The sequence below is a fragment of the Apteryx mantelli genome, chromosome 3 (genome assembly GCF_036417845.1).
Source record: "Apteryx mantelli isolate bAptMan1 chromosome 3, bAptMan1.hap1, whole genome shotgun sequence".
NCBI classification, from domain to species: domain Eukaryota; kingdom Metazoa; phylum Chordata; class Aves; order Apterygiformes; family Apterygidae; genus Apteryx; species Apteryx mantelli.
This window is the reverse complement of record NC_089980.1, coordinates 140,117,033-140,130,009: the sequence shown is the minus strand read 5'-3', so window position 1 is coordinate 140,130,009 and position 12,977 is coordinate 140,117,033. Positions and strand designations below refer to the sequence as shown.

General features: G+C 42.2%; 1 protein-coding gene across 10 annotated transcripts in view; it reads right to left on the bottom strand.

Annotated features, from left to right (window-relative positions):
* The window catches only part of DTNB (dystrobrevin beta), a 218,432-nt gene that overhangs the window by 80,633 nt on the left and 124,822 nt on the right, over positions 1-12,977 (bottom strand). For all 10 annotated transcript variants that reach the window (XM_067294496.1, XM_067294497.1, XM_067294500.1 and 7 more), the window contains 2 exons: positions 10,312-10,401; positions 3,508-3,595 (listed from right to left, as the gene is read on the bottom strand). In XM_067294496.1, coding sequence (XP_067150597.1) covers positions 3,508-3,595; positions 10,312-10,401 — 178 coding nt within the window. The remainder of the gene's footprint in view (positions 1-3,507; positions 3,596-10,311; positions 10,402-12,977) is intronic.

Sequence of the window (12,977 nt, the reverse complement as noted above, 5' to 3'; positions counted from 1 at the left end):
CACCATCACTGTCACATTTGACCACTGACCTGGCGTAGTATCACCTGCAAACTTGGAGACTTCACTGTGCACTCCCTTCTCCAGGTCGTGCTGAACAGGCAAATAAAATTGGCCCCTGCACCAATCTACGAGGGACCCTACTGCTGACTCTTTTCTATCCCAGGAAGTGACCATTAGCCCTTACCCTTTATTTCTCTTCCCTTTTATACCAGATTTTAATCCATAATAGAACCTTTCCTCCAACCTCTTTTTAAAGTTTTTAAAATAATCTTTGATGTGAAATCTGATCAAAGCTTTTTCAATATCCTAATATATTATCATTTTATTATCATATTATATTATCATATAATATAATATTAATATAATATAATAATACAATATTATCATATTATCACTGAATCCCTTTATCCATTTGCTCACCCATCCTCTGAAAGAAATCCACTAGCGTGGTGAGGTGGGATTTCCTTCTAGAAAGGCCCCTCTGACCCTTTCCCCAAAACACTGTGATTGTTCATGTGCTCAGTGATGTTATTCCTTATAGGCTCAGCTTATAGGCTTCCTGCTTTTTGGACTCTCGTTTTAGGTTTTTCTCTAATTGTTTCGTTTTTTCATAGTTCCTTTTCTTGAAACTGAGTATCTGCACACCGGATGTAGTTGGCCTGCCTTCTCCTGCTGCAGCGCTAAACCTAGCTGTGTGATGGCTGCTGCTACAGAGCAGCCAGCACCACTGCCACCACTACCCACCACTCCACCTGGGCCCTGGGCACCACTCAGGCCTTTTTCTGTGGATTCTAAAACTAGTTGTTCAAGGAAACATCATTTATTGCATCAAAATGTGTTGTTTCTACATCTCCCTCTGAAGAGGCATTGGTCTAGTCTGCATGTGGGCAGCTGAGATTTCCCGCTGTTACTACCTGCCCTAAATTTGCAGCTCCTCTAATCTCACTTAACATTTCCTAATCGCTAACATCATCTGATCACGGGTCAGTATTTATATCTGTTATTAAGAATTTGGACTTTCAGTGCACAAGGATTCCACAGTTGTTCTCTTTTCCTGTAGTATTTTTATGCTGTTCCACTTTGTATTATCCTTTATGTACAATACCATTCCCCTGCATATGTGTCCTCCTCTATCATTCCTGTAGAGCTGGCAGTTTGGCAACCATATACTCAGTGATTATCTTTCTCCTACTGTATCTCTGAGAGGCTTTTTGTATTGGGGTTGTCATTTGATGTTCCACATTTTAATTCCATATGGAGAGGAAAAGTCATTCCTTTTTTTTCGGTTTTGAATTTCCCACCCTCTAATTTGCTCCTGTCTCTTTATCTTGATCTTACAAAAAGAATATAAAAACAAGATTGTGGCTGACAAGTCTCAGACATCCGATTTCCCAGAAAGCGGGGAATCCTGACGAGCAAGCAGCACAGGCACAGCACGCAACTCCACAACTTCGCAGGCTGTTCCACCACTAAGTTGCAAAGGCCAATTTGGACACTGATAATATAAAGTGTTGGCTAAGAAAGAGGGATCTCCTATTGGCAAGAAATAGTCTGAACCTGCCATAAAGTAGAGCATTCGGGAGAGAGCCTAATTCCTTCGGAATCCCTCTGATTCCCTCAGATTATGAAAAACAGGTCTGCATCAGTTGATTAGTAATTTTTGCACAATGAATAAACACTGGACCTAGTAAACAACCTTTAGATTCCTTACTACTAAGCTTGTGTTGCAATGAAAACACACAATCTGTTCTTATTCTTCAATCTTTCTTTCTCCATCATGTTTCAATCCCTGAAAGTACTTTGATATCTACCTTATGATGTATCTTATTTGGATTTAAAGAAAGCAGTAGTCTGCCAAATGTCTTTCAAAGGTCTCAATAAACTCTAAATGCTGTTTGCTTTGCATCCAAATAAGTTGCTTCATTGTTTATCTTCTTCAGAACTACTAAGCATACACAAACAGGTTAAGGTGATTTACAGATTTTTAAATGATCAGGTTCTTTCAGAACCAGTATTATGAAACTCCAATATTTCTTAAGATCTCTTTATTACTACCAGAAAAAGTCAAGTCATGGGTCAGAATCCCTCCATCCTCTTCCAGAGTGAAACTGATTCAGCAGTTAGCATTTCAACAACTTTAAATTTATATAAAGATTGCATTAAAATCCCCTTCCTTCATATAAAACAAAGTATTTGTACTGTAATGCTTCATTATTTCAACATGAACGTGGTTCTAGTGAACAGAATAACTTCAGAAATGCAAATATATTATTTGACAGAGGTAATAGGAACTGATGGTTAAAAATGTTAAAAGCATAATTCTTTTTTATTAAAATTTAAAAAAGGAAAATATCTGGTCACATTTATATTATAAAGTCAGATCAGTAGCTGAATACATGCTGAAGGAACTTATAAAAAGGCGTAAGCCTATCCTGCTGGAAAGGACTTGGAAGTATTTAAATTACAAGAAGTAACGAAAGAATGAATGAGAACACTGATGTTAAGACACTTCTCTAGCCACGCTAAAATGTGGCAGGAAAAATAAACGCTGCCACAGTGGTAAGATGCTTAGGGGAGATCATTCCTATCGCTGGAGACCGTTGAAGACAAGGATTATATCTGAAATAGTATAGGGACAACAATATGTCTTGCAATAGCGATAACGAAGAGCACCAACGAGGCCGAGACTTTGATGCGCTCTGTCCGAACTTGTTAAAGCAGGCCTAAAAATGTGTGTCTTTAACAGACAGAAAGTGCAGCCGGGGCTTTGAACACGTGCTAAGCCAAGCTGTTTCTAAGCAACATACTCCAGGGGAAATGTTGTAAAATGGTGGCCATAACGCAGGCAAATCCGCTCCCGCTTGGCAGGCATGGAAGAGGGTCGCTGCAAACACTGCTCTCCTTTTATAAGGATAAAACAGCAAAAAGATAGATATCTATTATCCCTATCCATTTAGACTGCAATTATTTTACTGAATTCCAGTAAATTCTTAGCCGCCATGATGGCCTGTGGCAATCCCCTGTTAAAGCAGTATTTATTTTTACCAATTTAAAATCGGTTGCTTTTGTGTTTTAATTTCTTCTATCATAAGTGACTGTGAACAGAGAACTCTCTCTTTCTCTGCAAAAAATATACTCCGTACCATTTGTTACATGATTTGTTTCCCTCAAGCATCTACTTATTTCTCTCTTCTGTAAACTAAGTAGGACTAATCTGCTTATTCGTGTCTCCTCTGAACTCATTTCTAAAAATTTGTATTGTCATTTTGTGTCTTTCAGCTCTTCCCTAGCCTTTTGAGAAGGTATTTGTGCAGTATTTGTGCTAGCCTAGGTGCAAAAACAAGGAAAGCATATTTCTCTTTTACATCAGATGAATAAGGAAAACATGACAATTTGACACAGCTACTAACAGTAAGCTACTAATTAAACTCTGAAAAACACCATTCCTATTCCTCGGTAAGAAAAGAGATGTGAATATTAAAAACTGGAGTCGGTTCGTGTACTTACTGCACTTCCAGCTTCTGCAGCCAGCCTGGCAGCGTATCTGGCGATCAGTCTGTGCTCCTCGTCCAGCCTGCTCGGGCTGTCCAGGACACTGCGAGGGAACAAAGCCAGAAGAGCCCGTCAGCATCCCCGGCCCCTGCACCGCACGGCGCTCAGACCAGGGGACGGCAGAGCAAAGGGTGTAGGGTTGCAAAGACACAGCAATGCGAAATAGGAAAAAGTCATATTGGGAATAAGCTAGATCTTTCCTTTCTCCATTCCCCTTCCAAAGTGGGGGCTGCTCTCGAGACTTTCTGTTTAGCAGTACTTCCTCCGGGATTCACGTACTCTAGTTTTAAATGATTAAAATACTTAGTTTTCAACGATTCAGAAATACTTATCATTAGGAAAAAATTCATTTGTTTCTGAGGAGCTTTTCTGTAAACCCTTTTGGTTTACTCAGGATAAAAAGGGCGAATATACTGAATGACGAAGCAGAAGCTTTGGCCTTAGGAGATCTAGGGTGACAAGTGTCAAAGCAAGAGTGATTTCCAGGAGGAAGAACTGAGGGAATCGTGCTGACCTGAGAAGAATGGACTCTGGCACTAAGCAACATGAACTAAAATGCAAACAATACTTTTTACGTCAGCCTGACAGAACTCAAATGTACAAAAAGTGAAAATTTGAGATTTGATCCTTCACACCGCAGCTAGCAGAGGATGAAACAATCCCCCAGGCAGCTCCTACCGAGGATCTTGCGTTGCCTCACCCAGACTATTGTAACTGTCTTGGAGGTGTTGCTAAAAGGGTCATTAAAAATATTTCTAATAATCATCAGCATGAAGTGACCGAAGAAATGGACACTGTGTATTGGAAAAGGAAAAGTAGAGACAGCACAGATGAGAGAACCCCAAGATTAGGAGGCGAGAGACAACACCCAGGTCTTTCTCACCTTTCACACAAGCATCGTCTCCTCTGTCTACGCACAACATGATTAAACTCGTCTGACAGTCTAATCAATGCCTAGAGCACTAAATCCGTTTCCAGAATTCACAAATAACTACCTTTTTAACGATAAAAACATAAGGTGACAAATGATAATTCAAGTTGCATTAACTGACATCAGTCGTTATCAAGCTCTGTTACCAGCTCAGTTTAGGTGGCGTAGTGGCTTTGTCAAAAAAGTCAGCAGGCGAAAGCCATGCGAAAGAGCAGCTTTTAAAGTCAGTATTCAACTGAACTACCCAGTAGAGCTGCCTGTTGTCTTACTGTTGCACAGTCGGCTTTTCGTCGCGGTCTCCCTTTGAAAGGGTGGCCAGCGCCGCATTTAAATAACTCAAAACACTACTAGCTGGAAACGATCAAGTGGAAATGAGACGGTGTTTCATTTTGCAGTGCAGCCTTTCTAACGTTATCCTTGACGTTTCACCCAAGGTTCACAAATACCATACTGGCTGCCAGAAATTACACAGTGATGTACATGTATGCATTTACAGCTCAATTCAGGATCAGAATCACGCCACAGGTAGCCAAGCAGAAGAGATACAGACCAAGTGCAGAGCAAAGGCTATTTTTAGAAGTCCACATTACCACTTTAGAAGGCAATTTACATTTCTTTAGCTTAATTGCACAGACTTGTGCTGGCATTACTTAAAGAACTAGATGTATCTTGCATACATTACATTTTTGTAAAAACGGGGATTTAATTTATTATTTTGTAATGCTGAATTTAACAGCCTGAACTCTTTGAGACTCAGGAAGCCAGTCAGATGATGTGCTTGAGATGGCACAGAAACACTGGACTGAATTTAATGGACATACTACTACAATTCACACAGATAGGGTTTCGACTAATACTGAGTTATTGTGCCTTGCACTTGGCCTACCAGATGACCAATAAAATAATCTGAATATATTAAACTATCCGCAGGTACTAAACAGTGCAAAGGAAGGAGCCGGTGAAAGGTGAGCTAAACAGCGAGAAAACAGAATTAAGAAAGGAAGAAAGACAGACCTTTTAGAACAGGCTTGATGACCTTTTTGCAAGCCCTTATGCTAATTCATTTTCTGAACTTTTTTTTTAAGAGAGAACAGTTTTTACCATCTTAGTTTCTGAATTTGATGCTGTTTCCTTTAGGTTTCCTCTGTAATTTAGGCTGTTCAAGTTTTTCTGCTTTTACAGGAATAATGACCATCCCATCCCTTTTACACTTTTTGTAATCTGGTATCTCCTAATACCTCTTTCAGTTCCTGGAACTATGATCTCTTTGTATCTGAGTGTATTAGAAAATAATTATCGACAAATTCATACTTTCTTGAAGAAAGGCTGCAAATTCTTTAAAAATTGTTTTGCATTTGCTTTTAAAAATATTTTATAAACAGAGAGGAGTTGGAGTTCAAGCATAGCTCCAGAACCTCCTGTAGCTCCAGAACCTCCTGTGTGTTAACTGATGCAAAACACAGTATGAACACACAAAAGCAGGAGGCACGACAGACCAACACTGTAATACACATCTCTGCAGGATTAACAGAAAGGGCATTAAACACAACCTGCAACATATCACGGAATTCTTTATATTGCTTCATGAAGGAAAACTCGCTTCCTTGGAGCTTTAACTTCTGTGGAGACATTGCAAAGGATTCCCACCCTCAAAACTTTCTCTTTTGATACGATTCCCGCAGAGCTCCCACAGGCTGGAGCTGGCAGTAGCAGAAGTGCAAGCGTGAGCCCGTGCCGGGTGCTACCTGCGCAGAGCAGCCCGGGGCGACGGCCTCTCGGGCAACGCACGGACAACACGACAGCACCTCCGGAGCAACGGAAAGGCGGCAAAGGGGAGAATAACGCCGTGCTGAAGCTCATAGCTCGGAAGGGAAGAAGGTACGTGAATGAGAGCTCAGAGACATTTTCAAAGCAACAGAATTTTAGAAAGGTGGTGTTATAGTTTGCCCTATCCTAAAAATGCAGTGCCAAATTGTTTGGGCTATTTTGACAACTTTGTGCTACTTATTCAGCAACAATAGGTCGAACTGTGAGCTCTCTTATTTTCTCCTTTGGAGCTGCAGTTTTATAATTGATGAATTGGCAAAAACAGCTGGAAAGGTCTGAGGAAGGGAAGTTTGGATATGCACAAGCAAGAAGTAGTAGGCGGTGTTCTGGCAAGAAGAGCTTCATCCTCAGGACAACTCGGGGTCTGTTGCACAAGAGCTGAGGCACCAAGACAGAATCAAGCTGATAAGGAGCTGCAGAGCAGGAAGACCCTCGGGGCAGATGGGGAGGGGGAAATGATGCTGATTTGGAGGTGTCAGTGGAAATATTTGAGTCACGGTGATGAATTGCAACATGGTACAGATACAGAAAGTATACTTCCACAGCCACTTGAACCTCACCTAAATGCGGGCACCGAAAGGGACGTCTGCAGCCTTCGCCCTCCGCCCCTGAGCTGGCGTTAGTGTCTGGTCTATGGGATGAACCAGCTCAGGGAACAGAACTGGTGGAAGATTGGCTTAGCAAAACAAATAATTCATTTTTTGTCGGGGTAGTTCCCTGAGCCAGCTCGGCAGGCGGCTGCACACGAGCACGATGAACGGGGGAAAGGGAGAGAAGAAGGAATCAGCAGCCTGCACGCACATTGGCTTAAAATTCTCATGAAACCAGACCCAGGAAAATGGGGGCAAATGCAGTCTGTATAGAGAAGACTGAGACACCGGTGGCCTCTTGTCAAATACTAATGCAAAAATGAGCATGGGCAACCAAATTATTGGCTAGGGATGGCGGTAAAGGATGTAATAAAAGATGATACAACGTGGAGGGAGGTTTGAGATCTTAATTTCCTTTGCAAAAGTGTTCAAGAATTCCTGATGCAGGCCGACTGCAGAGAAGCGGCAGATGACAGCAAAGAGAAGACTTAGTTTGTTCTTCTAGCTCTGATTTGAAGGGCCAAATGTCTCAACGAATGGTGACCCAAGAGTAAGGATCTTGGGGACAGAATATCTTTGAGTTTTTCCTTTCATTCTGCTTTAAAATCAGGAGTTCTGACCGTTGCAGTTTCAGAGAGTTAGGGTTTTAAAGGAAACCAAATCAAAACCAACCAGCTAACCACCCATCCATCTGCCTAAATCAACCATCCAAAAATAAAACACGAAAATCCAGTGGCCAGTTATCTTTTGTGGGAAATGCGGAACATCTGATACATAAGAATTATGACACTTCAGGCCAGGCTATTATTTTTTCTGGTGAAAAGTGGAGCTGAAACAGAGGCTCCATGGGGATAGGAGAAAAACAGACTTGCTGAATGATGGGGAATGTAAATTATGAATGCTGAGCTTAAGAAATATGCAACAACAACTGTCCAAGTAATAAAACACAACTCACCAGCTCCCTAAGCCTTCTGTATAACTTGCTACACTCTGCAACTGTCTTTGCCTCTGGCACATCCGTTAGGGTGGGGATTTTCTATTATTTCTTTGAAAAGCATTTAGCCAACTTGGCTTGCTTCCACAATAATACAGTAGTGAAAAAGAAAGAAAAACATATTATTGTAAAATATACGAAGTCCACTGATTTCTGTTTACTAAATGTCACATGTAGTTTGGACAGGCTTTTTAGTTGAAGGACATCAGTGAATTAAATAACTCTTAACATGATGAAAAATCTCAGGGACCTGGTTCTTTCCCTTACGAATTCTGATTGGCTAAAAGATAGTTTTCCAACCATCCTTTCCAAGAAAGCAAGGGGCTGTTGTTTGCAGGGCTCTACAGAAAATTTGGCTTCACTTCCTTTCAACCCAGCGAGGCAGGGCAGGAGGCTCTCAAAGTTTGGCTGAAAGATGTGAAAAAGTACTGGGCAATAAAGAGCAAAGGAAGGTATACACAAAACCAGTGACTAGAAGTGGAAGGTTCTTCCTGAAACAGTGAGAGTAATTAATCACTGGGACAAACTGCCAGTGAAACGAGCAGTTTCTCCAATTTGTTATTTTCTGGAAACTGTGTTTTTAGATGAACAAGGTGCTAGGTTCAGCACAGGGATAACTGGCGTGAGACCTCAGAGAAGATGCTCTACTGGTCTCTTCTGGTCTTAAAGACTATACTGCACTGGAAGGAGCAGGGTCATGACGAACATAAGAAGAGCAACTGGGCCAGACTAGCAGTCCAGCACCTTGTCTCCAACGGCAGCCGCGGGCAGATGTAAAGAGGAGAACACAGCAGCGAAAGCACGTGGCAGTTACTACGGGAAAGGCTGCCCCTAAGTGGGACTCCACTGTTGTCATCTCAGTCGCACATACAGATGGTCTCCAACGGCTGGCTGCAGGACACCTAGTTTCTCCAGACAGCCTGCCGAAAGCAGACAGATATAACTTTTATACGAGCTTTTTTGTGGCAAAAAGAGACTAGAAGAAGTCACAATGGTGCACAGATTTCATCAGGAATGGGGAGAAGCATCCTCTCACGCTGCCCTGGAAGTCACTCCCACGCACAAGGAGAGCAGGACTCAAATTGTTTTATTTGTATTTGGCTCCTTCTAGGCATACACTGTTGCTCTGGTAACAGTGACAAGGGACATTTTTTAAGCTAAAGACCTAAAAGACAACTATTTGCCTGACTCTGAGAACCACTGCTCCAACTGGTTGCAGCATGGCAGCTATTACCAGCATTCAGCACCTTTTTCAATCACATACACTAACTCCCTGATACCTCAAAATGCTGTAATGACAGTGAATGACTGATGGTGAGAATCTGAAATTCCTTGGTTTTACTGTCTTGTGAGCAATATTAAGGGCTTTCAGCTGGGCAGGTGATAGCAGATAATAGTGATTCACTATCAAGAGAAAAACCGACTTCCCTCCGTGATCTGGAAAGCCATACGGCAGTGGAATACAAATTTCTAGGTGACAGAGTGCTGAAATATGACCTTACTCTAAAAATCTTAGCCAGAGGGTAACATGGATAGAGCAACGCCTTTATGTATAGCCCTCAGATCTCTAAATCTCCTTTTCCTTTCCAGCACAGCTCTGACTCTGTCAGGGCATAATTTAATTAAGCCTAAAAGTGGAATATGGAAAACCTGCAGGCTAGGTCCTGTGATGCAACGGAGAGCTGTGTTTTGGGGCTTTAGGGTAAAATTTTTCTACATAGTCACAAATGTGAAATACAAATGCACAGAAAAGCACAAGGACTAAAGCTGAGAAAAAAAGAAACAAATTCTCCAAAGCATTAGTATTCTTTAGAAGGGCACAGAAAGAATCTGTCATATCACGCAGGTCATGTCTATGGGACTGAGGGAGCTTGCTTGTTTAGCCTAGGTAGACAAAGACTGTGACAGGAGGAGATATCTGCCCACGGATATACATTTGGGGTGGAGAGGTATAAGCAATAAGGAGAAAGAAGAGCAAGCAGAGTTACAGGGCAATGCTGACATAGGAACTAATGGGAGTGAGCCAGTCATGAAAAAAATTTAAGGTGGAAATTGGATAGATTCCTGTTGGTGAAAGATGATACTCCAGAATGGTCATGGAGAGAAAAACTATCTACCCAGATCGGGAACTATGTTAATCAGTTTACGTGAGGGATTCTGTAACACGGTGAAAGCAATAGGGCTGGAGCAGACACAAATAACCCAAGCGATCCCTTCCTATCTGACGTACCCACGTGCATATCTGGCATGTAAGCATATACATATTTGTGTATTTTCAGAAGATTTTAGAGAATATTAAATATATTTCCCTCTCTTTGCCTACTGAGGCCAAATACCTTTGACTGGAGTATTACTCCCCAGAGGAAACAGCGTTATCAGGCCCATCCCTGCTCCAGAAACGCTTTCCTAACACTAACCGTGCACCATGCTGTAGCCGGTTCACATAGGTTGCTATCAGTGCATGCTCATCAGCTAATCGACTGGCAGTGTCCAGGTTGTACTGTGACCTAGTAATAATGAAGGCAAAAGAGAGCAAACAAAACATAACATAAATACAAAGCAAATAATTAACGAATGTTAATGAAACAAACAGTTAAAATTAAAACAAACAGATGAATAATTAAAAGTGTAAATATGTTTCAGCAAAACACATGAAAAGGACATCTTCCGCAGTTAAATATTTAACCATAAATTAGAAAAATATTTGAGTACCCCAAAATGCAACAAACAGAGCTGAGGAGCTTCCTTAGGCCTGCAGTTAGGTTCAGTTTGGGAAGGCAGTATCACCCTAAGCAACACGATCAAAAGCATCCAGCAGCCTTTGACTGCAGCAGCGACATTTCTGCCAGGACACCCCGGATTCGGGGAGCCGCTTCCGGAGCGCGGCACGACGCAGAAGCAGCCCCGCCGTGGCCGTGCAGGTTTGCTGCCGTCTCCAGGCTGCACGGGCCTCACCGCCGCCTTGCTCCTGCGTCAAACCGCTCCAAACGCGACCCAAACCACCCCGGGCTCCGGCTTCGCTACTGCGCCTGGAATCACAACTGAATGCACTCAGTCTCTCCTGTTCCTCCAAAAAACAGGTCCACCAAACAAAAACGGGAGGGAAGTGACACAAAATTAACGAATTAGCAGCTGGTATCAACAGAGCTACCTTCTAACAGGGATTCATTAAATGACGTAGTACCTTTTTGTTTTGAGGACCCATAAATATAAAGCTGTTATGATTTTGAAATTTTTTACAAATACAGAGACTGAGTGCAAGAAATACTGGTCAAAAATAATCCCCTATAAATAACTATTTGTCTATACAATCCAATTAATACATGTTGCTTTCAACCATGCTTATGACAGCAGCACCGCAGAAACCCTGAGAGAATGCAGCAAAACCATTCTCTCTTTTTTATCCCAGGAGTTAATGTAAAGGCAGCTACATTTTGCTCTCGAACCCCCGAAAGGGATACCCGCAGACTTCCTCCACATCCCTGCGAAGTCCGTTCGCTGACTCCAAAATGCAGTTCCAGCACAGGGAATGGTGCATGCGTGGGGAAAGCGCCACTCCGTACTGGGAGATAAGAAGTCCTATGCAGATATGAGACCAGACTGCTTCCTAAAAATGCTTCATGAACATGCATCACTATTATTTTAACATAATACGCATTTCTTCCTAAAATACAAATGTACAAGAAAATCCATTTTTCATTTCTATACCAGGTGTTCAAGCTGCTCTTTCAATTAAGAAGCTACAGTTAATTCCTTCTCCACACACGTCTGGGAAGTATTTGTTTTGGAAGCCTTTTAAAACATGGCATCTTTTGTTTTTAGCGTCAATATACCGATGCTATGAAAACAGAATTCACATTTTTCAGACATAAAAACTCTTTTCTCCTCTGTTATGTGCAGCGGCATGTCAGAGAAGTCTGCCAGAAGCAGAGAAAGACCTTATAATAAAGAAGCAAAATGGAATTACCCACATCAACCCCTGTGGGCAAAAAGCAACCTTTGTAATAATGGGTTTGTAATCAGAAAGAGACTTAACGTTAACCACCGCACAGAAGAACTTTTACGCAATCCGTACTCTGCAGCCAGACTACCGGCAAGTACTGAAAAGCCTGGGTTTAGACACGCGTTACACCAGGCACACGGCTGCAACCACAACAGTTAAGACTCCAAGCCCCTCTTCATTATAATTCATTGCACATGTTCCTGTGGAAACAAATAAAAGCCCAGCAGAAATGACTACGTTTTTAACCTGACGTGAATATAGCTTTAATGATGATTAGCCCTCCTGGCACTGGAAGAAAAAAAAATGTTAGTTTAACATGAGTCTGAACACTGTTCCTAGAACATACCTGATTTTGCACACACATTTTTGAGCACAGGTAAGCTTGCCTAGCGATATTCCACAGCCCCCTCCAGACCATCGGTTCAGCAACATCCAGACCACAGAAAACCGCAAAATGTGGAATTAAGGTACATGTTGACAGCTGCCTCCCTGCCTCCTCCCACAGTGGCAATAAGATAGCAGGAATTACCTGCACGCACCGTGGCTGCCTTAATTTGTCAGGTCCAGGTATATGGAATAATGGAAAGAGTAAAGATACAGCTCATCACACTGGTGATGACAGGAGATGTGGAGAGAGAAGGTCACCAGGGAGGGGGAGTTCACCTCTGTGTTTGCAGGTTGTGCCAACGACAGTGTGCAGAGATTTTCCTGTCGAGGAGAACATCTGTGTGCAGTGGGCAAGAGAAAGCGCAGGGCTTGCCGGCATCCTGTGGGTTGCACGAGGGTATTGCAAAAATTTCGCAGGAGCGTACGCTGCTTTCACAGAGCAAAAGAGGTATTTGAATGTAAAGCAAGTATAAGTAATCCTGCCCTGCAGAACTCACATAAACACAAGTTATGTGGCTCAAAAAAAAGAAAGCATTAAATGCTTATCCGCAGCCCCAGCCCCTTACTTGCTGAGCGTTCTGCCCTGCTTGCACCAGGCGGGCTGCACTTGTCCCCTTACAACAGAGCCATCACGGTAGTACTGGATTATTATTCAAAGCAAAAGTTTAAGCTATGCTGACACGTACCCTTAAT